The sequence below is a fragment of the Pipistrellus kuhlii genome, unplaced genomic scaffold (genome assembly GCF_014108245.1).
Source record: "Pipistrellus kuhlii isolate mPipKuh1 unplaced genomic scaffold, mPipKuh1.p scaffold_m20_p_2, whole genome shotgun sequence".
In the NCBI taxonomy this organism is placed as follows: domain Eukaryota; kingdom Metazoa; phylum Chordata; class Mammalia; order Chiroptera; family Vespertilionidae; genus Pipistrellus; species Pipistrellus kuhlii.
This window is the reverse complement of record NW_023425515.1, coordinates 18372894-18397552: the sequence shown is the minus strand read 5'-3', so window position 1 is coordinate 18397552 and position 24659 is coordinate 18372894. Positions and strand designations below refer to the sequence as shown.

Genomic DNA, 24659 nt, shown 5'->3' with positions numbered 1-24659 from the left:
TAAAATGTACCAAATCATTCAAGACTACCCTATCAGAAAATTGGAAAAGTTCACACAGAAGAGAAACAATTTAAAGTCATGAATTCTTACAAAATGAAAGATGGATGATACTGTTACTTTTTAGTAGATCTAGTTTATGTATTTTTCTGTTTAAAACCCCAACCTTTTACATTCATCTTCCCAACATTCACTCGACTTAAAAAGCAGTAAGTGCTCTGAAGCGATGGGAGATAGTCATTTAAAGAAAACATCACAGATTCCCCACCTGTGTCCTAACGCAGAGAAAATATTTTTCTAAAATAGCAAACTATGATGATTAAATCATGCCAAAACCAAAGGATAAACTCCTCTAACTGAAGTTCCCTACATAATGCTAAAAAATGGTGCCAGAGCATTGGAATGGCATATTCAATGCCCTGTGACCTTTAGCTTAAGGGCTAGAAGGGTTTCAGCTTTCCAGTCTTACCTCACCCTCATAAAGGCATTTTTAATTAGTGAGATTACACTCAAATATAACCATCACTCAAGCAGGTAAGAACTCTAAGGTAACCCTTTAACAGTTTATTTCAGTGAAATTTATTATGAAGGGGAATTATACACACAAAGACAACATACAAACACAATTACTTACTTTGTAAATTTACAAGACCCACAAAACTTAAACCTACTAAAAATTTCTCAGTATTACATTAGAACATCTTTTCTAACAAAAACTCTAAAAATTGCTGGTTTGATTTTAGTAATATTGATTTTGCTAGCTTACTTCAGAGGAAAATTACTTCATTGACTGTGACATAACATGAAAAACTCTCAATTCCCCAAGCCCTCTTTCATTAAGTCTAAGTTCTGAATCACTCTGAGCCAATGACAGTTATATACAGTATCACATTCATTTTCTCAGCCTCCTTCAGAACTTTAAAACATAATAGTACAAATAGTACCAGGATTTTGTCTACGTTCTATTTGATTCTACTCAGTTTCATTTTTTACCTGAATTATAAATTGTTAGAAGTTAAACAAGTTCTCATTTGAGGGTCAGTTGGAAGTTTCTATAGTTGCCCTTGAATGATAGTTCTTCATGACACGAGTTTATCACACCAATTTTTTTCTCAGCTTAGAACCTATTCTGTGACCTTCGTTGGCTTTCAGAGTGCTACAGTTACCTAACTTATTTGAATAAATGTTCCCTGGCACTTCCTTGAATAAATGCTCACAATAAATTGTCTTGAATACATTTAACTGTTTCAATGATGCATTCCAATGCTATTTATTTGAAAACACTTTAAGCAGCAATTAAAGCTCAAATTCAACAACTTATAGTGTTAGCAATGCAAATAGCTGTCTTCTACAAAGAGATATATTCTATCATGTCATAATTTACCACTACTTCGTGGCTGCCAAGTTTCATTGACATAAATCTTTTAAAAAAAATATGTTTTATTGATTTTGTACAGAGAGGAAGGGAAATAGTTAGAAACATCGATGAGAGAGAGTCATCGATCAGCTGCCTCTTGCACACCCCCTACTGGAGATATGCCCGCAACCAAGGTACATGCCCTTGACCGGAATCGAACCCGGGTCCCTTCAGTTCCCAAGCCGATGCTCTATCCATTGAGCCAAACCGGTTTTGGCCATTGACATAAATTTTAAGACTCATCCATATTTTGAAAATATTAAAATAAAACTTCAGAATTAACAAAACTTCAAAACTAAACAATCTGAGAGTGATCAAGGAAGAAAGTATAACAGAAAATTGCCTGTATTTCTTTTAAGGTAAAGTTATCAAACTAAGAATTAGCCCAAGCTCTAACATCACACAAAAGAATATTAGTTATAGGACACATCTGAACCAATCTTCCATTTCACATCTTGAAGGTGCAGGCAACACTGCAGTGGTCTTTCATCTTACCTGCTACTATCATCACTTGGGAAACTTTTGATCTTAATCCAGAGAATCAGTCTACCTGAGGTTGGCCTGGGTGTTCCTTTCACAGCTCCCCAGGTGACTTTCCAAGAGTGGTAGAGACAGGAATCAGGGCAATATTGATGGTATTGCTACCATTCTTCAATACAAGCAATACGTCTTTCTTTAAATTAACCAACAATCATCCTTCACAACTGTAATATTTTAAAAAGTCCCCATTTATTTCTTTCTCGTTACAGACTTCCGCTGATAAGTAGTCTTTAATCAACTATAGCCTAATGAGTTAGCAAGAAATGTAGGTACTGGTCCCGATTTGTCCCTATGAAATCCTATTCTAGTTACTCCTGCCAGCTGGACTTGTGTCGTTGCCTATGAAATGTTGGTGTTGAGACTAGATAACTATGCTCTTTTCTGACACTTTGTCTTTATGACCAGAATGTTTAACAAGTTAAAAACATCAACATCTGCCTATCTTAGTTCTAATTTTTATGACTGCTGGCATCAGCCAGAGGATCTGTGCTAAATTCCATGACAGTATTTCTTCCTCAGGAACAAGATTCTCTGTGATTTTAAATGGCATGGGATGCTGATGAAATGCCAATGCAACATTTTTCAGGTTTGATGGTATTGTAGCAACAGTCATATCACGGGAAAAATGCACTTGAGATGATGAGTAAGTTATCAATTGAAAACTGAGTGAGCTTTGTGGTCTTAGACATTTCTCTGCACTTCTGCTTCCTTAATTACAAAATCGACCCAATAGTACCTACTTTCACAGGAGAGTGAAAACGAAATTAGATAATGCATTTTAAAGCCCTTAGCAAATGCCTTGAAAACATGTGCTCAATATTTGTAAAAAAAAATCTTTTTTTCTCAAAACCTTAAGTTATAAAACCAAATCTATAAATCAAGAGAAACAAAGGAATTTAATTGTTATTTTATTTTTATTATTCACTAAGGGAAATAATTTGGATATGTCTGTTACATCACATGATTTCTGGATAAAGTGATTCTGAACAATATGGTAGACTTGCCAGGGAAATCCAACTTATTTCAAAAACAAAAGCTTAACATTTGTTCCTTCATGATCTCAGTGAATATAATATGATAAATTCCAAATTCAACTAGCACTTAGTAGATGAATGAACTGACTAGGCAGGAACTCTGAAACGTGTATTTCATTATTTAGAGCTGCAGAAACCTTCCGATGAACATAAATGAGAATTGCATGTGCCAGGGCCTGTTTTTTTTTTTTTTTTTTTTTAATCTCACTGGACCACAAGAAAGAAACATCAACACTCCTAAAAGAAGGCGGCTACACATTTGCAGAGCCCACAAATGAAAACAATCAGCTCCACATAAAACAGCATTTTAATATACCAATGAAGAATCTGAAAAACATACTCTTTTAAGACCATATGGAACCCACCTACTCTTCAGTAAAAAAGCCTGCCCGTTAAAGATGACACTCCAAGAAGTGTCATGATATGTGCAATTCACTTTCAAGTGTTTAGCAAAACAATAATTTAAAAAAATTAAAAATATAAAAGTATGAGAGGTATAGACAACAAACAGATAAAGCAAATATTGCAAAACAAATAATCAGATTAACAAATTGTTAACAAAATTGTTCATTGTTGAGACTAGATGGAAGGAATATGGTTCTTTCAGTTTTGCTTTGTTAAAAATTCTTATGATAAAAATTTGGAAAGGAAGGTTACACACATTCTAAGCCTTGACGTGTAACTGATATGTCTCTTCCCGCTTAAAATAAATATAATATATATCAGTAATAATCATATTTTATTTGAGTTTTTTCAGTGAACTATAAAACCATTCAATAGAGTTGATATATACATAGAATTAACTTTGATATGATAGGAGCTCCTGAATATAATAGAAAGGGCTTCTAAAATTTCTTCTTTCTGCCTGAACTCATTCCACCAGGAGCCATTAACATATACAAGCCCTGCAGATTCAGTTAAAGTTAGCTAATGTAAATGAATAAAGTTAGTTCTTGGCTTTTCCTTTTTTTATAGGAAGTTGACCTGTTGCTTCCAAATACTTATTAATGAGGTCCTCTTGTGTGGCTGGTAAACATGGCTGGTATCTGCAGTACTCCATTGTGTACTCTCCCTTCCCCTGAGAATTAAAAAAAAAAAAATAGCAGAGATTAAAAAAAACTTTTTATTACTATCAGGTAAAGTCATGCAAAGACAAGATTTCACAAATTCGATCCTTTTGTAGAGTAGTCTCTTAAAGGGCACTAAAGTAAAATTTAAAACAATTGCTTACCTCTGTACATGACCTAAGCTCAGTGGAATAACCAAACATATCATTTAGAGGGACCTGGAAACAAACACAGTAGATATTTTAGTACTGCTTATTGAATATATTTGAAAAAAAACACACACACAAACAAACAAACAGAGAATAGCCATTTAATTCCTTTAGACTTAGGCTTCTTTAAAAGAACTTTAGCCAAAGAGAACGTTATTTTTGTTTTACTGCAAGTAGAAATCCTATTTGAATATAATTTCACTTGACAGTCACAACTAGAGACCAAATGTTTCAGTTGCACAGAGTGGCCATCACTGACAGCCTTCCCCCCATCCTCACTCCACACTCTCTGGCCAGCTCAGCACTCAGACGTGTTTCTTCTGTGAAACTGTTCAAACAACTCTCCTTGGGACACCTTGATGACAGGCTGACTGCACTGTCTTCTAGGAAGCCTTATGGAACGTGATAAAAGACTTTCTCCCAGGAAATTTAAGAAAGGAAATGAAATATTAGCCCAATAAATTAGAACATAAATAAAGCACATTTGCAAATAAAGCTATAATGAGAAAGATAATTAAATATCTAAGAAAAGAACATATTCACAAAAGGCCTACATGAAATGAACTATATTTTCAGCTTTTGCACTTAAGAGTGGCTGTAACAGCAAATTATAGAAATTGCCATATATATAAAAGCCACAAATTCAACACTCAAATAGCCAGGGAAATGTGTCAATTCATTCTACAATTTTCCAAAACAAAAGCTAACTCTAATTTCCTGTTGTGGTTAATAAAAGCAAGACTAGCAGTGACCAACAATACTTACATCGGCATACAGTGTAAAATAGTCCTCAACCCCATCTTGTCCGGTGATTACCCCGTGGCGCCGGTTAATTCCTGCAATCACTACTCCCTGAAATTCATTCGGGGCCACAACTTCCACAGACATAATGGGTTCAAGAATACATAATGTTGCATTTGCCAAGGCTGGATTTAAAAAGAAAAATTAGTTTATTAATATTTAAGCAAACTGGAACACTTTTTATCCAGATATAAAAAAAGGAAGATAAAAGGTACACTCCCAAAGATACACACAGAAATGACAAGGTTAAAATATTTAATCTGGTCTCATTTTTCTGATATCAGTAACAGTCACTCTTCTAAATGGAAATTTCAATAAGATAAAGCTAAGTTTTAGTATTTCTATTACTATATTTTTAACTTTAAAAATCATTAAGCTACAGAGGATAACATAAAAGGGGTCTTAAAACGATATTAAAGTCCTTTGCCATTTCAATAATGCAGTCGAGAGTTATTTATTCTCTCTGAAAATCTGCAGGAGTAAAGACACTATTAATAGGTAAAGCCTATTCTTTCTTGTTGGTAAGCAATAAATGATAATTAAATTGAGAAGTTTGGTAACCCAAAATGTTCACCCTAAAATTCTCAGATGGCATTCAATAGAGATATATGCTTAAAATCTGATTTTCTTACTGAGCTCGTCAAAAACTTTATTTTATCGTTTATATTTCTGACTTTCATGGAGAAATAAGAATTAGATGAGGAAACAGCAAAGTAATTCATTTTCCATGCTAACACCCGGCCTATTTGCACATTCATCTGGCAAGCAACAACCCCGCCCCCCAAACTTCTCAATTCAATTATCATCTAGTGCTTTTCCTTTGCATATCTATACTTAATCATATTTATACACTTAATGTATATAATTAAAAATTAAATAGTACATATTCAACTTTTAGTATTCATAGATATTCAGGCTTTTCTCATTGGATGTACATGTGTATATTACAGGCATATACATCTATATTTATATTTCAAATAGGGACAATTAAAAAAGATGAGATTTGCTAACTGATAACCATACTAATTATCTTGCTTTATGTAACCTCTATCTCCAGAAAAGCTACCAATTTCCAGTTGAGAACCAGCATAGAACTACTGGTGATTTCTAATTTGGTTTAACTGTATTTTTAAAAAGTATCACAAGGCATACATTTACAAAATCATTACACACTTTAAATATCTTACAACTTTGTCAATTACACTTCAATAAAGCTGAAAAGAATATTACATTAATCCAATTAAGCTATTAATTTAAGATTAAAGTGATAGAAACTTAGAGGACAAGAGGCAGGTGTTTTAATCTCAACCCTGGTTAAAAAAGTCTTATTTTCTTTGTAACTTTATTCCCCTTTTCTTCTCCTATATAATAAAAGCCTAATATGCTAAGTATCCAGTCATCCGTTCAACTAATCAAAGCATAACATGCTAATGATATGGTAAGGCCGCTCAACCACTCGTTATGATGTGCGCTGACCACCATGGGGCAGTAAACAGGTCGACCAGTCGCTATGATGTGCACTGACCACCAGGGGGCAGACGCTCCAACTGGTAGGTTAGCTTGCTGCTGGGGTCCAGGACTGAGCAAATAGAGCCGAACATGCCCTGGAGCCCTCCTGTGGTCCCTTTCCAGCTGGCAAACCTCCCAAGTCCCTCCCCAGTCCTGATAATCGTGCACCAGTGAGGTCCCTCAACCCGCCTTGCGCCCTTGGGACCCCACTGGTGCACGCTCCAGGCCTCTAGTTTAACAATCTTCAGATTGACAGGATTTCTAGATCACAGATTTCAACTGCAATTTTAATAGACAGCTGGCATAAAGAAAATGGGAAGATTCTCTCTTTCACAACTGAGAAACAAAAACACAAACTACTAATTTCTTATTTTACTAGATCGTTAATTTCTTATTTTACTGAAACTAATGGAAGACATTAGCGACCTAGTCAAAGTATGAGCAACCTTTTCCAACCACTGTCCTCCACCTGATTTCAGGACACAACTTACAAGTTTCTTGGTTAAATAACCTTGAAGCCAAACTGCTGTCATTTGCTTTTCTCTCTTAAAAACAATGAATCAGATATGTTTGCAATTGCTTAGAGCTGTCTCATATGGGTTTTAATATACATTATTCTGTGTGAGAAAGGCTGGCAAGTTTAGCAATTTAGCAGGAAGTCTGCATGGAGAATAAGGTTTACTGAATTCTTTCAAAATACTGTGCCATCTTCAAAATGCCTAAAAGCCTTCAATGTCCTACAAGAAAATTATAAACTTATGGAGTTCCTGATATCTGACTAAATCTCACACACACACACACACACATACACACACAAACACACACACAAATACTGCGACTATAGTTAATGTATCTTTAAAAAAACATATATTTGTGATTTAAATATATAAAAATTAACAGGTAATTTGGGAGGATAGGCTTTTAATTTTACATAGTACTCTTGCCTCACGTTTGTTCTATGAACATATGCTCAGGACTAGCCAGGTTCTCTGGTGTGCCGCCCAGCGCTCTGGGAAGGGAAGACCAAACCAGCAAGCGAAAACAGCGAGTGACGCAGCGAGTGCTAGGACAGGCATACCTTGTTTGAGCGCCCCTTCTCCTGCACGGATGAAAGAGATTTCATTGGAATCGACCATGTGATGCGCTCCATCTTGCAGGACGAACCGGAGCCCAGAGAGTTTGTGACCAGACAGAGGGCCCTTCTCGCAGGCATCCAGAAACCCCTGTGAATGAAGGAACACCACTTCTGGAGTGAGTGGCTTTCCCTTGCAGATGCATCACCAAGAGCCCCCAAACATTTTAGTATTGAGAAGCTTAACATTTTTATGTGTGCTATATTTCATGCCTCATAAAAAAAAGTTTTAAAAAGTTGAACAGCCTGCTTAATTATTGTGGCATCTAGATGAATAATCCCTTGGAAAAGAGTATTAGCTAAAGGTGTGAGTTGGTTTGAAAATGATGCTGAGTGATAACGATCACTTTCTCGAAACCTCATTTTCAAGAACTACATAACTCTCATAACCCATGATAGAGATAGCATGGATCTTAATTTTACAGGGAGGAAACAGATGAAATGCAAATCAAAGGAACTCCCCAAAAGAAAACCCTCAACAAAACTGGCATTTATTCAACAGCTGCAATTCTTCTTTAAAAAACTAGCTTCACTGAGGTATAAATGACACAAACTATACATATTTAAAGAGTACAATTGACATGTTCACAGTTCTTTTTCATCCAACCTCTTAAAATATATTTGTAGACCTCCTATAATTCAAATTAGTTTTTCTTGGCAAAACAATCAAATGACTGCACAACCACTACAATATATTTCTCTGATATTTAAAACTGTAAACTCTGTATGTTAAAAAACAATCTAGCTCTTGTTCATCTACATTAATCTTGAGAAATAAAAGATAATGTGAAAAGTGTGTGAATGACAAAATAGCCTTAAAATAAAGTATAATGAATAAAATACACCAATCACAAAAAATGCTATCACCACAAAATTTTAGAATCTGTTAATAAAGATATGTTACAAAGTTAAAAACAAAAATGAAAAACAATCTATAAGAACAGATTGTGGTTAAAAGTTTACAGCTGTCTTAAGCCACTGACCTAGAAAGCAAACAAAACACTAACCACTGACATGTGCAGAGCACTTCACAACTGGCAAAGAAATGTCACTGTCTTATCTGATCCTCAGTTTTGTGAGGGCTTAAGTATTTCACTCTCACTTTACAGATAAAGAAACTGGCTCTGATTTACCAAAGAGCACAGTAACCGGAGCAGAGGTAACAGCAGAGCCCAGGTGTTGGGAATCTTAATGAATGATCGTTCTACAAAGTCGCCTAAAATCTTCATAAATCCCTAATGACTACTGCAAATTTGAATCGCTGCTTACAATCAATGGAGTAGTTTCAACTTAGCGAGAGAAATATATAACTTTATCAACTTAACAAGAGAAATAATCATGATTAAGAAACAAAATGATTTCCCTTCATTGTTATACACACATTTATAGCTCTTGAACTTAATGAACTGAATATTCTAAACTGGATAGAAAGCTTAGCAATTAGATTAAGAAGTAGTACTTTAAAATGAACTAGGGAAGACAATGTGATAGAAACATGAGTTGATACCTAATAAACACATGCTTTTTATTTTTACGTGTTTTTTGTTTTGTTTTGTTTTCACCTTTTCTACAGCAGGTACAAATTGCTTGGGAACATTTGACCCAAATGTTTCATCTGAAAACTCCAGCTTAGTGTAGTTCTCTGGCTCCAGAGGCTCCAGGACCCCTATCACTCTTCCAAACTGGCCTGCACCACCCGATTGCTTTTTATGTGTAAACTCGAACCTAAAAGAGATTTACGAGGGGGGAAAAATTAACATAGCATTATGTACTTAGCAAATTCAATCACTCATACCAATTTAAATAAATTTCATTATATTTTTTGTCTCGGAATATGATGGCCTTGCTATAAAATTTTATTATAGAATTTATTTAAAAAGGAATTCTTTCCTTTCTGTTTTTACTTAAGAAGCAGGGATAGGATATACCACCAAAATAATCCATGGCCTAAATTCCACCAATTCTGAATTTATTCCCCAAGTAGAAAAGTAAAAGTCAAGTAATTAAAATAATAAGTCAGGCCCTGGCTGGTTGTTCTCAGTGGTTAGAGCTCTGATTGGCCTGCAGACCAAAGAGTCTCAGGCGTGATTCCCATTCCCAGCCCTGGCTGGGGTGCGTGCCGAAGGCAACCAACCGATGCGTCTCTCTTACATTAATCGATCTCTCTCTCTCTCCTCCCCTTCCTTTACTCTCTCTAAAAATTTCAATGGGAAAAATATCCTCCAGTGAGGATTGAAGAATAAGTCAGACTAAGGTTCTTGTTCTAGTAACCGACATTCTGAAGAGCTTACCCATTTCTTTGGAATGCCTCCCTTTCTAGTATAGTGTTCTCTCCTTAAATCTCTACAGCCAAGGTCAGTTATTTGTTATTTGTAAATGGAAGCTCAGCAGTTACTTATTCAGATAGTCCCTATCTGGTTTTATTACTTGGACATTATGGACTGATGCAATACAAGACAAGGGATTTTCATGTGAAATAACACCCCAAAATGATTAATAGCAAAAAGATAATGACTAATCATAAGTCATTCAAAGGGACACGTATATAAACACAGGTTGGTGTCTACTTTAAACCACTAAGAGCAATATAAATAGAACAGAGGAAGCATTTTACATACAAACTAAGCATATGCACTGAATGAAACCAGCTAGGGCAATACTAAGCATATTTACACAGGCTACTATTTCATTTAAAAAACATTTCATGAGTATCTACTATTTACAAGGCATTTCTTTCTTTAAAATGAAATCTTTATCAAGACATCAGATAGAACAGATCAGCTCCTTATAAAATTCTGCAGATAACTGTAGAGTGGCGGACATTAATGAGTGCGTGTTCCTGCATACCTATCTTTGAGTGGTTTGGAAGATGTAAATATTAATTTTGGTAGGAGATGATAGCTTAGAATAAGCAATTTCATAAAGAGGCCCCAACAGTGTCTGATGAAATGCCTTTAAATAATCTTCCAGTGGTCAAGAGCTTCAAGATGGCCTGGGATAAACAAAATGCTAAAAGGTTAATTCCTAGGAGGGATGTAAACCGCCATCAGAGTGAAAAGAAGGAAAGCAGCAGAGAAACAACTGCCAAGTTGTTTACTGAAGGTTCCAAAACTGTGGTCCACTGAGTTTTTGAGACATTTTACATTTTGTTTTCAATTTGATGGTAATAAAACATCTACACCCTATAATCTAGATCTGTGCTGTATATATGGTAATCCATAACCAAGGGTACTTATGTTTAAGTTAATTGAAATTAAATAAAATGTAAAATTCAGTTCCTCAGATACATAAGCCACATTTCAAGTGGCCAACAGACACATGTGGAGAATCTCTACTGGACAGAACAGCGAGACAGAACAATTCCTGCTCAAAGGTCCATGGCAGAACTGCTGTGGAAGGCCCACTCACAAACAAGTCCCCCATGCAGCTTCAGGAATCACGGGAATTTAAAATCAAGTGGATGACAAATAACAAAACACCGGTGTGCCAGGTCTGTACCAAGCACTTAACTTGTTATATGCCACAAACTGATGAAATGGGTACTGTTTTTTATCACCATTTTACAGATGAGAAACTTAAAGGTCACAGAAGGTACGTAACTTGCCAAACATGATATAGGTATCACGAGGCAGAGCCAGGATTTGTACAAACTCCAATGCTCTTCATCAAACATTTTTCTAGAAGGCTAATAAGAAAAGAATATAAACTGATTTAGTCTGCAAATGATGCATCCACTTCCAGAGCCGTTAGAGGGTGCTGCACAAATAGGTTGTACACGAGTTCACACAGAGACCAGGTGGGTCAGCACAGGCATGCTGAGAGGAAAGGAACCCAGGCGCCTGTGGCCAGCTCACCCACATGCTGCGAAAGGCAATTTGGTTTTGGCAAAACATCACGTCTCACATTAAAATTAATGTTAGTTAGCATTGCGCTGGTTTTATTGTTTATTTCTACCTTGTAGAGTCATCTGGACTTTATAGGCGGATCAAAGTTGTAAGCCATAGGTGTTTCACTTAGTTTTATGTTTATACAGGTATATAAAATCAGTTTGATTTATCTGATCCCAGAGATCAATAATTTTGTTCCTTTTAGGTTAGCCCATACATTATTTGAGGATAATGATCTTTTGATTAACCATCCATGAAGCTTTAGTAAGATTTCAAGGACTCAAATATAGAAATTATGTAAAGAGATTTTCTTAATGCAGTTTATTTAACATTTAAAAAGGCAGTTAATTTTTTAGTGCAATATTTTTTAAAAAACTTAAAAGTTGATATGCGTACTTTTAATAAATGCTGGTTATATCACAACCTATACTATAATATTAACCTTGATCTACAGAGATGGCAATTGTATTCATAAAACTTCCAAATGGTGACCTTATCTAACACAGATATTAACTAGATATTTTGTGAAACTTTAAAGTTCATTTTCAGGAAAAAACTCTTTCTGCATCATCAAAAGGTCATAGTCACTCTTTCCTGGACACTATCAAAGGAACACACAATTCAAACAATTCACACACACACACACACACACCCGAAGAGGTTGGCTGATAGATGAATGACTCATACCCTTTCCCCTCAAAAGAAAAATAACCTTCAATTTTGTGGAAAAAGTCTCGAGGAGAAGCTAACCTCTTTGTCCTCTAGTTACTTGACAGTTGTTGTCTAATATTACTAAAAAAGATGGAAATGTCTTACTGCTTCCTATTTAAAAAAAAAAATATTTACTCTAAAGAAAGACTCTAAGTAAATTGAAAAGGGTTTTTGAGGAAGACAACACATTCAAATACATTTTTCACTTTTTTAAAGTACCATCACAACATATGCCTGGCAAAACACAAAAACAAAATAAAGCCTTCAAAAACCCATTTTTGAAAAAAGAGCAAAAGAAATTTTATTCCAAGCCAGCAAGCTAAAGTGCAGGTTTGACCATACATCTGATGAAAAGGAACCTTAGCTTTCTGACCTAAAGAAAATCCAAATAGCTTAAATTATAGCCTCTTGAAAGGTGGCCCAAGAAAGTAAAAAATCTAGAATGAAAATGCATGACTACTAAAAGTTTGGGCTTGCTTAAATAAAGGAGCTTTAAAAAACCCTGCTTTTGTACGAAACCAGGACACTGAAGCAGCTTCTGAGTTCGGTCTTTAAGTGTGCCTTAATCCTTAAAAGTTAAATTTTCAGGAAGTTGGAGGAGTGCTATACCAAAATCTAATCCAAGTGAAAGGAGACAGGGGTGCAAGTGCATTTTTAAACTTCCCCTGACCCAAATTACATAACCCTCCAAATGAATGCTATGGTTTGCAATCTCTCATACCCTGATTTGGGCAGAACCGGCCCAACCAACCCCACAAAAGCTGGGTAAGAGCAAGCCTGTTCCTGGCCTCACAAAGGGTGGGGTGAAGAAGGCACAGACATCTATTCACTGCAGGGCGCTCCTTTGCACTTTGTCCTGTGTGACACTGAGGGTGGTGCATAAGGAAGTTGTGCTCCAGCCTGCAAGTGAAGCAACCGAACTCTCTCTCCATGAAGAGGAATTTAGGGCTCCATAAAGGTGAAGGCCAGAAAGCCCCTCCCGCCCTTCTGCAAGGAAGAAGTCCGGCCGCCCAGGCCCCCAGCCCCGCCCCGCCTGGCCCTCCGCTGATGGAGGGGCGCACTCCGGGCGGCGGAAGCCCGGAGTAAAAGCACGCAGCAGGGCGGGGCACGGGAGCTGCCAGGCCGGCAGCCGGCGCCCTGGCGCAGCTTCCTGCACCGGAAGGAGGGAAGGAAGGAAGGAGGGAGGGAGGGAAGAAGCTGGCGAGCCCGCCCACGCCCAGCCCAGCGGGGCCAGCCGACTCCTCCGCCTCCCCGGCAACGCTGCAGGCTGCGAGGCGAAGGCGGCGCTCGTACCCACAGACCCGCGCTCTCCCCGCCGCCGCTCGCAGGAATGGAAATCCCCCCGACCCACTACCCGGCCTCGAGGGCGGCCTCGGTGGTGGAGAACTGCATCAACTACCAGCAGGGGACCCCCAACAAGGTGTTCCTGGTGCAGACCGTCCAGCAGGCCAGCATGGAGGTGAGTCCAGCGGCGCCCACCCGGCTCCCAGCACTCCCGAGGGTCCCCTCCCGCCCTCTGCGCTTTGGGATTGGCTGCCGGCGGCAGGTCTACACGGGTTAACGTTTCTGGGGAATAGTCGGCTATCCAGTCTCGGGGGATAGCCTGGGGCCTGTTTATTTTCAAGGGAAGGCAGAGACACGGTATTTTTATGGGCACTGTTACAACTAAATGGGGAAAATGTTCCCGATGAGAGGCAGCATCTGCCTTCCCCCGAGTGAAACCTGTAGGAACCATTGAAAAGAATCTTAAAAATGCTATGACATTGCTCACCTACTGAACCATCTGGATCAACAAGAGCTCCTATCTTGCAAATGATTCATTTTACGACCAACCCTTATTTGCCTTTGGTCAAATATTGCCTTTAACCAAAATGACGGGGGAAACGACGAGCAAGAGAAACTGACAACCAGTATCGTTGCGGCGAGAAGCTTCGCTTTAACCACCCAAAAACACTAGTACAACCAACCATAGGTGATGTGCTTGCTCTCTCTGGCTAAAGGGTTAAGTTAAATGCAGATGATCTCAGCAATCACTAGTCTTGTTTCCATTTTACTAAAATCTAATGGGTTTGAAATTTTTCATTTTTTATCTGACATTAGTTTAACAGCCTTTAAGAGCTGACAGGGAGTAGTGTTAACTGCACTAGATAACATAATTACTAGGTATAAGTGCCCGGTTGTATGTTGTATCTTGATTCAAAAGTGAAATACCTAAACATTTGCCTTACTGTTATAAAATTTATTCAAGTACCATTTTTTTCTGGCCCAATAATATACAGGTAAAAGCAGGACTTAACATATCTAATTACTTTGCAGTAAATCTGCCTCAAAATAGAATCCATCGTGACTGAACACTGTTTGGACATAAAGTACCCATAGGACTATCCTGTTTGCCATATTTAGACTTAAAAGCTGTTTCAAAATTTCTTCTACAGAGACTTAGGATCACCTATTCAGAGGTCGAAGTCCTCTGACTGAAAGTGAATTGAAACCCGTTTTATTTATATGTGCTTTTATCCCACCCGTGTTTGCATCCATAATAAACTGGATAGGGGCCCTGCTAAATTAGATGTAATATACATAGCAATATGCTTTTACCCTCTAAGACTTTATTTACCCCCAACAGTCAGGCACCCCCTCCCCCTATCAAATAAGAATGGGTTCTTTTAATAATGCAGAAAATTGAGTTATTGTTATAATAACTCACCATATTTTCTTAATTTTAGGATATTCCAGAAAGAGGACATAAGTATTGCCTTAAGCTTTCTGTGGAAGAAATTATCCAAAAAGTAAGTGAAATGTCCTTTATTATTAATTAAAGTTTCATTCTAAATAACCCAGATCACCTTGGCTGTTCAAATCATAGGGTTAATTTGTATTTTGTAAGTGGTTAAATTTGTAAGTTGTGAAACCCTGCCTTGAAAAAAAAAAAGACATATAAGGGTCAGTTTTTACTTTTTGTGTATTCTGAGATACATGAAGTAATTCTATTGAGCTTTTTAAAAAGACTCTATATACTTCAAGTAAATTCCCTTTAAAATGCTATGTACTCATAAGGCAATATGATCTCATGCCAAATATTAACAAATAAATTACTCTCCAATCATCACCTCTTTGACTTTTTTCTCATTCTGAGTTTAATTTCTTGTAATTAAAGAAAGCAAGTGTTTTTAGATATTTATGAGCAATATAATGGCCAACTGATATTGTCATGTTCACATGGGAATCTTTCAGTAATGGGGGAGGGAAATTGTTATATACTTCTCAAATTATTAATGAGACAAATTTAAAAGGACTTGCAGTTTGTACCATAACCATCTTGAAATTTAAAAAAGCTTGCCCTTTGGTTGAGCATATTCAGAAGAGAAGAGATACAGGTTAACATAAGGAGATTCATTAAAAGGCATCTGAGCTGCTAGACAACCATCTTTACAAAGCAGAACCAATGTTGCAATCTTCTCATTTTACATCTAGATGCAGATTGCTGTATCTGAGTTTGAGAAAATTACTGTTATTCCTGGAGCAGAGAGTAAGAGTAATGGAAAGAATTAAAAAGTAACCAGAGCCGTAGCCGGTTTGGCTCAGGGGATAGAGCATCAGCCTGAAGGATCCTGGGTTCTATTTGGACAAGGACACATATCTCAGCTGCAGGCTGGATGCCTGGTGCTGGTTGGGCCACATATGGGAGGCAACCGATCGATGTGTCTCTCTCCGGTTTGGCTCAGGGGATAGAGCATCAGCCTGAAGGATCCTGGGTTCTATTTGGACAAGGACACATATCTCAGCTGCAGGCTGGATGCCTGGTGCTGGTTGGGCCACATATGGGAGGCAACCGATCGACGTGTCTCTCTCACATCCACGTTTCTCTCTCCATCTCTCCCTTCCATTCTCTAAAAATCAATGGGAAAATATGCCCTGGTGAGAATTAACAACAAAAAGTAACCAGAGATTGGAGTTGTGATATAGTCACTAAAATCTAGCATTGAAAATGGACACCTCATTAATACTGAAATATATCCCAAGTTTTAAGACAAATTTAAAAGACCACATTTAGATGTATGTTAGATATATCTAAGAAAATTACTAAGCCAGCCCTAATTAGATTACCTCTGGAGTAGGCACTCTGAAGTCAAGACTGAAACAACACTGTTAGGAGCATATGCTTTAATTGTTATATCTCAGAACAATAGTTATGGATCGACACGTAAAGATCTTTTGCAAAATGTCTCAAACAGCAAGTGACAGTGAACTGCACAGCTGAAGTTCTTTACCCTCCAATGGGACAAGATACTGCACCAGAAGTCAACTTCACATTTGAAGGAGAAATTGGAAAGAACCCAGATGAAGAAGATAACAAACTTTATCAAAAACTCAAGTCCATGAAGGAACCACTAGAAGCACAAAATATTCCAGGTATATAAACATGGCATGGGGAAATATTTTTTTCAACTTTAAGATGAATATCAATGACCTATGCTCAAAATTATTAGAAATTAATAGTATGTCGGAAACACTGGCTTTTGGGAAAATACCCATTACCAATTTAATTCAACAACAACAAAAATCTCTTGAAACTTTATAGACCCATGGCCTAATTGATTTATTTTCTAAATACATTTGAAGGAAACTAAGACATGATTTAGAATTTAGACTTTGTAAATGGTTCGTACTGTAAATATAAAGTAATTCCATTTATCATGCTTCCCTCTCCAGACAGTTTTGGAAATATATCTCCAGCAATGAAGCCAATCCGACATTTAGCCTGGGTTGCCTGCGGTTATATAATATGGCAGAATTCTACTGAAAACACATGGTATAAAATGGTAAAAATTCAAACTGTCAAGCAAGTGGTAAGTAATGTCTATAAAATTCACTTGTAATAAGGTTAATGTTTACTGAAAGTGTTCTGATTCATTATTAGATCATTAGTTGCCCCATTAGTAATTTTGCATTGAAAATAGTGTACCAAGTATTTTGAAGGAGAGGTCGGTTACAGTCAAGGCCAGTGAAAGTGAAGCTGCAGTTTCAAGAGAGTGAAGTGTTGTTATAAATAATTTGGCACCCAGGTTCTGTGCTCAGCTTAATACAGATTATTTCATTTGGCAACCTGAGTTTTGTATGCAAATTACTAGTCATGCAATACTGAAACTACCTTTGCTGTTTTCTTCTACTGAAATGGTAGTGCTAGAGCTATTGGAAACATGGCTGCCATTTTCTCCCCTGGGGATCAGCCAGACCAAAAATATTAGCATTTTGTGGAGCTTGCTGTATGTAATTTTCTTTTATAACCCAATGAGTCATAGTTTACAACCTCTTATCTTACTTGTTGCTAGCCTTGTGTTTTCTAAGTCTGACTATTCTGAACTGCCTCTTTCTAGACCTTAAAGAGATAAAAATAAATTCCTTGATTTTAGCTTTATTTAGGGGTTAAGCAGAAGGAAAAAAAAAAGTCAATTTGTGGTATCTAATGGAAAGAAAGAAGACAGTGCAAAGAAACCACCACAAGTTTGCTGGCTCCAGAAAGGACAGGCTTTCCAGCGTGTTGATAACTGCAGGCAGCACTTGGAGCAGCTTCACTCCAAAGGCTTCTGCAACAGTTACCAGATACCGATAGGCACCCTATCACAGCACTCCGAGTGTGGTGTCAAATACCTAACATAACTATTAGAACATTTTAAGAAAGTGCCCTTTTCTAGTGCATTTTTGTAGACCTCAGTCCTGATTACTGAGGCCTCAAATAACTGCATAACTGGTCCAGGTTAGAGAGGCTACATAATCATAATTTTTCAAGCCATGTCTTAATAGCAAAATATGCACAAAGATAGGGCTAGTAGTTCTTATGAAAGAAAACTCCTATGACCCTTCACCAAATGTAGTTTTAAGGCATTAAATGAAAATCACAATGGTAAGTTTAACCAGTGCTTCAGGCTATATATATTATAGTAGAGGCCCAGTGCACAACATTCGGGGGGGGGGGGGGGGGTCCCTCAGCCTGGCCTGCGCCCTTTCGCAGTCCAGGAGTCCTTGGGGGATGTCCGACTGTGGCTTAGGCCCACTCCCCATGGGCCTAAACGTGCCAGCTGCCATGGAGGTGGGCTGATGTGCTCACCAGCCCTCAGCCTGGCTTGTGGCTGAGCAGTGCTCCTCCTGTGGGAGAGCACTGATTACCAAGGGGCAGCTCTTGCATTGAGCAACTGCCCCCTGGTGATCAATGTATGTCATAGCGACTGGTCATTCCATCATTTGATTGATTTGCATATTACCTTTTTATTATATAGGAGGATATCTTACCTATTAAGACCCAACATGTAAGAAAACTTAATATTGATTTTTACCATATCTTTTAAAGGACATTCTTTGCTGATATACTCAGGATACTGTAAGGAGATAATTATATGTTTTTATTTGACCCTGGGGTCACATTTATAATTGCTGTTCACCAAAGCGTTACAGGAGCTCATGCTGCTTGGAGTCCAGGGCTTATTTCAGTACATTGATTACGTAAGCCCTAAAGAGTCTCTGGTGACTGTGATTTTACCTATATGTAGATGCAATATTTGTGTTGCTGGTGGTATAAATACTTTATATGCATAAAGCAATAAGCACAGATTAAAGCTTTAATTACAAAATCAGAAAATTCCACTCACTACATTTTACTATTTTCAGGTGTTTTCTGTGTTTGTTTTTTTTATCCTTACCTGAGGATATGTTTTTCTTGATTTTAGAAAGAAGGGAAAGAGAGAGAAACATTGATATGAGAGGAGAAACATCAATTAGTTGCCTCCCACGTGTTCCATGACCAGGATCAAACCCGCAATCTTTTGGTGTATAGGACAACACTCCAACCAACTGAATCATCCAGCCAGGGTTATTTTCAGTTTTTTAAAGAGAATTTCTATGATAAAATTGGTTTCCATGCATGTAAACACTTATATCAGTAGTTTATCGTGCTTTTATGAACAATGTAAATATTAAGGCATTTTAAATGACCAATTATAGACTGTAATATTCTTAAGTAGCTACCACAACTAGGAAACTAAAAACAGAAAATAGAGTAATAAATGAAAAGTCATAATTTTACATTGTAGTTTGAAGAAAACATTTGTAAGAGAAAGTTTTTCTGACAGGCTAAATTATGACATTCAATTTTTATTTTTACTTAAGTGGGAGTATTAATTATAATCATCTAATGAAACATGGTTTTTTGAAATTAAAATATCGTTTTGCCAATGATATTGTTTTATACACCAGGTTTTTAATTTATTATAGCAAAGAAATGATGACTTCATTGAGTTAGACTACACCATCCTACTTCATGACATTGCATCTCAGGTAAAATACCATTTACTTACTTTTATTTGATGCCACTTTGAAAATTGAGACCTGTTTTAGAACCACAGTATGCTGTATTAATTTTGATTCTAAATCAGAATTCATGTAAATTCAATAGGCACCAGGTTAAAGTATATTTACACTTTAACTTTTGTGCTCTTCTTTATGAGAACTATTTTGTTTCTAACAAGACATAAACCCATCACTGTTTTCTTAAGTGTTTTCTGAATTTTATCCTAGCATCTTTCCTTTACTTGCAGGAGATTATTCCTTGGCAAATGCAAGTTCTCTGGCATCCACAATATGGCACTAAAGTAAAACACAATAGCCGTCTGCCAAAGGAAGCACAACTGGAATGAAAGAAGACCCCCAACATTGGGTGAAGTGTCAGTATGCTTACTATCGATGTGTATGTCAACCTTCACTGATACCTAGCTGAAGGGGCCAAACAAATCCCTAACTTCACTCTGTATAAATGTCTTAGCTATAGACAGCACAGAACTGTATAGCTTCCGTAATAAAGAGAGTCATGATGTACAAGTGTCTTAATAACAGTAATAGTACTATGTATATCCCACAATAAAAAGCTTCAATTTTTACCCTCATAATAGGTTTGACTGTGTTGCATACTTACGGGACAGGGGCAGTAATGGTTTCTCTGAAAGCAACTTTTGGCTTTCCTGTGATACAAGGGCAGCCATATTCTCTTTCCATCCTCTAAAAATAGCAGGAGAAATAATTTCTTTGGTATATTTAAATTTAAAAAATAAACAGAAACAAGAAAAATTCTAAGAATCTTAATTAGAAGCATTCGTTTAAACATAATAGGTAAGCAAATACATCATTCAAGTATCTTATAAGAATTAGATTCATGATATTAAATACAAACTGCTATATAAGTGAATTCTAACTTAGACTAATTTACACTTATATCCAATTAATATATCCACTAAAACTTCATCTTATTACATGTATACTGGAATAGTATATGAATCTGTTATCAGAATTTTGTACTCTCTCAACTTCAAAGGTGTGATCACAACCAGAATTTTTAATCTTAAATCATATATCTTGTTTTCATTCAGATATACAGATCGTTCCTAGGAAAGTACGTGCCCCAGCTATCCATTCTTTTATCTACATTATAATCTCCAAGTATTGACTTAGAGAATATAACAAAAAGAAATCGCGCTAGCTGGTTTGGCTCACTGGATAAAGCATGAGCCTGTGGACTGAAGGGTCCCAGGTTCAATTCCAGCCAAGGGCACATGCCTGGGTTGCAGGCTCCATCCCCAGTAGGGGATGTGCAGGAGGCAGCCGGTCAAGGATTCTCTATCACCATTGATGTTTCTCTCTCTCTCTCCCTCTCCCTTCCTCTCTGAAATCAATAAAGATATATATTTAAAACACACACACACACACACAGAAACGTCCTGAAGAGAGAGAATTGGTGGGCCAACATTCTCAGCAAGTTTCTTCCTATAGGTTGTCTTCCTAAGGCTGAGACCAGGATATACTTAACCAAACTAACCATGACCTAGGGATGTATAGATGGAAGGATGGATGATGTAATTGCAAGTCCTCTGCCCCTTGATTCTGAAGTCTGCCTTGTTTTACAAAAAAAAAAAAGATTTAGATCTTAATTTGTAATAGTTGGTAGAGGAAGCAGTATACCAAATCTGGATATAAACAAAAAGTGAGCTTGAATAACCGTTATTAGTTATGGACATTAGAATTATTGTCTTCTGTTCTTAAAGTGCACTTAATTTAATTTCCATGCTATTCATTACCTGAGCATAGATTTCCAGGTGTAATTCTCCCATTCCAGACACAATTGTCTCTTTGCTCTCGGTGTCAAAGTGGACTTTAAATGTGGGATCTTCTCTTGTAAACCTGCCAATACCTTTTGAAAATTTCTCCAGATCATTCTTTAAAAAAAGAAAGTCATTACATATTTTATCAATCATGATATGCAATGAGACGGTTGAAAGAACTTTACTGAAAGAAATTAAATACATATGTAGTGAAGAAGTAAAGATATTATACTCTACCATCTATTCAATAGTTCCTAGGCCATGCCTTCTGAACAGTGAGTGTGGACCCCACACAGCGCACAGGGAAGATACTGCTAGCTGATAGCAAGCATACCAAGATATAAGAATCCAAGACTTAACTCTATGCCCTTTCCTATTATATTGACAAAAACTGTCCCTTTGTGGAAAATTGTCCATAGAGTAGAAAGTAGAATATGTGTTACTGTTACATAATCAAAGGAATCAGCATGTTTACCAAGATTCTATTGTAGACTCAAGAGGACAGTTAAGACCAACAGTAAGGCAAATGCTGCATTGAGACTTTCAAAAACAATCTGCTTGGATGTGGTTTCATGCATCTTTATTCTCCTTAGATGTAATCTCCTCATGTGGTAAGCAGAATAATGGCCCTCTGAGGATATGCCCCAATCCCTCCCAAACCTGTGAATGCTACTTTACATGGTAAAGGGGACTTTGCAGATGTGATTGAGGTCACAGACATGAATAATTTGGGTGGGCCCAATGTAATCACATCAGCTTTTTAAAAAATGGAAGAGAAATACAGAAGGGTAGGTGAAAGAGATGTGAAGAGGGAAAAAGGCAGGAAATATCTAAAGCACAAGACTCATTTCACTGTTGCTGGCACTGAAGACAGGAGAAAGGGGTCAGTCTCTAGGAGCTAGGAACAGCCCTCAGGTGACAGCAAGGAATGGGAACCCCAGCCCTGCACCCACAGGAGCTGAATTCTTCCCGCAATCTGAGTAAACAAGGAAATAAATTGTCCCCTAGAGGCTGCAGAAAGGAACCCTGCCAATATCTTGATGTTAGCCCACGAAGAACCATATCAGATTTCTCACCTACACAACTATAAAATAACACATTTGTGATGTTTTAAGACACAAAATTTGTGGTAATTTTTTACAGCAGCAACAGAAAATGAACACATCCTTGAATCACCAACATTAATAGATATTACATGTGCCTGGAGCTGTGTCATGCATTTTGTATATGTTACTTCAAACTCTAACCACAATGCTGCAAGATATTGTAGAATCAGCCACATTTTACAGGTGAGTAAATTAGGTACAGATAACTGACTTGCTCAAGGCTACATAGCCAGTGCATGGCAAAGCTGAGAATGAATCCTGGGTTAGTCTATCTCCAAAGTCCTTTTCCCTTTCCCCTGCACTCGCCTGCAGGCACACTCAACTTACTAGATCATCCCTGCCTCCACTACCGAGATTCATAGCTTTGTGCAGTGATTTCTTCATTTAACTTAATTTGCTCCAGCAAGCAGATAATCCTGAGACACCAAAAAAGCCAACCAACAAACCAAAACCACCTTTTGGGTTATTGATAATTTGATTTCCCTCCATTATTATTATAACTATCAAGACAAAAGTCTCATATAAACTGAATTTAGGAATGAAGAGCATTACATCTTTACCTTCTAGCTCTGTATATTCTGAAGGGAAAAGCAATAAGTTTAACAAAACACTCAGAACAAACTGTGGCATCAGGTATAAGACTTGCCTTCCCTCAGATTTCTGAGATGGAGTAATTTAATGTTTCTTGCCACCCCAACATTCTCCTTTCTACAATGAAAAGGGTCTGTAAAACCTCAAGTTCCTCAAAATAAAAGTAGAAGCTGTTAATGCATCCATAAGACAAACCAGAGTATGTTCTGTAAACGACATTTCCCAGATGACAAGAGGTCATAAATGTTCACTCAATGCATGAATGAGTTCATTTCAATAAACCATATTAACATGATTCCTATGAATGTCAAAACTAAGACATATCAAAATCATTCATTAAGAACTAAATGATTCCAGTTCAAGATCAGGACTAATTCTAAGGGCAAGCTAATGGGAATACGGAACTTATTCAAGTAATCTTGGCTTTGGAAAAAGCTATGACATCAAATCCAATCATATTGTATGAAAGTGAGAAAACAGTCTTATTTGCAGGCTCTCCATGTTATAATCAGACATTTATTTTATAACTACCACAAATTTAGAGATGTGTTATAATTCATGAGGCAGTTAATCTATGCAATATTCTAAAGTATTTTAAAGTGAGGTTTCTCTAATACTTAGGACAAATGCTCATTTCCTCTCTTCCATCCCTTTATGATCTGAATCTAGGAAATTAACTTACCATTCTGGAGCAAATGTTACACCTTTACTTAGTAAAGTGTGTGATTAAGCACAGTCTGGTGAATACTTTAATACCATTAATTCTTGAACATACTGAGGAGTAACTACTACTGGATGACTGGTAAATTTTATATAAAAGGTGATCTCAATACCAAAATGCCGGGCTGACCAGCAGACCCTGCGCGACGGATGAATAGATTCCTCCGACACTCATTTCTGTGAACGAGAAGGCTAAGGGGCTTGTTTGATTTTATGAACCAAAATAGCTCCAATTGCCTGCCTCTTTAGGCTTCTATTGTAACAACAGCTTGAACTTAAATTAACCTCTAGATACAATCAGCGGGTAAGTATCCTTGAGAAAGCTCATGCTTCTTTAAGTTCGGGGCTAAAGACTAAATATAGATTCCAGCAAAACATGGGGGAGCTGGGACTTGTTTGGAAAAGTCAAGGTAGAGGCTGCCGCCTTCAGCAAGGTCCCAGAAACCCCCAACCTTTTGCAGAATCCTCCTTACAGACTTTCTAACCAAGTCCCATGCTTCCCCACACCAAAAGAGGAAATAGAGACCGTAAGATTTCTGGTTATCACAAGCTACCATTGCACTGTGGAGACAGATGAAAGAGCTCAAGTCTTTATTGTGATATACTGAGTGTTAAATCAAACTCCTACCTTGTTAGCAGGCTTCATTGCTATTGAAATGACAGGATCAGGAACATGAATTGACTCCTAAAATATTGTTTAAAAAGAGAAGAATTCAAATATAGCACTCTATGGGTCAGAGTCAGGGATGGATTAATTTTAATGTTCTACTTTACAAAGAACAAAAGCACTAA

At 37.2% G+C, this 24659-nt stretch overlaps 2 protein-coding genes across 2 annotated transcripts in view; one reads left to right on the top strand and one right to left on the bottom strand.

The window, feature by feature from the left end:
- Positions 1–2845: 2845 nt before the first annotated feature.
- Positions 2846–24659, bottom strand: part of GFM1 (G elongation factor mitochondrial 1) — a 41114-nt gene continuing 19300 nt past the window's right edge. The window contains exons 11-18 of the mRNA XM_036444090.2: positions 24496–24552; positions 21427–21564; positions 20271–20353; positions 9269–9431; positions 7653–7797; positions 5030–5190; positions 4220–4273; positions 2846–4066 (exon numbers count right to left, since the gene is read on the bottom strand). Of these exons, the coding sequence (XP_036299983.1) occupies positions 3935–4066; positions 4220–4273; positions 5030–5190; positions 7653–7797; positions 9269–9431; positions 20271–20353; positions 21427–21564; positions 24496–24552 (933 nt within the window). The 3' untranslated portion in view covers positions 2846–3934. The remainder of the gene's footprint in view (positions 4067–4219; positions 4274–5029; positions 5191–7652; positions 7798–9268; positions 9432–20270; positions 20354–21426; positions 21565–24495; positions 24553–24659) is intronic.
- LXN (latexin) lies at positions 13387–20244 on the top strand. The gene is made up of 6 exons (XM_036444096.2): positions 13387–13763; positions 15031–15093; positions 16540–16717; positions 17018–17154; positions 19574–19636; positions 19897–20244. The coding sequence occupies exons 1-6, from the start codon at positions 13635–13637 to the stop codon at positions 19993–19995; spliced, it is 669 nt and encodes a 222-aa protein (XP_036299989.1). The 5' UTR covers positions 13387–13634; the 3' UTR covers positions 19996–20244.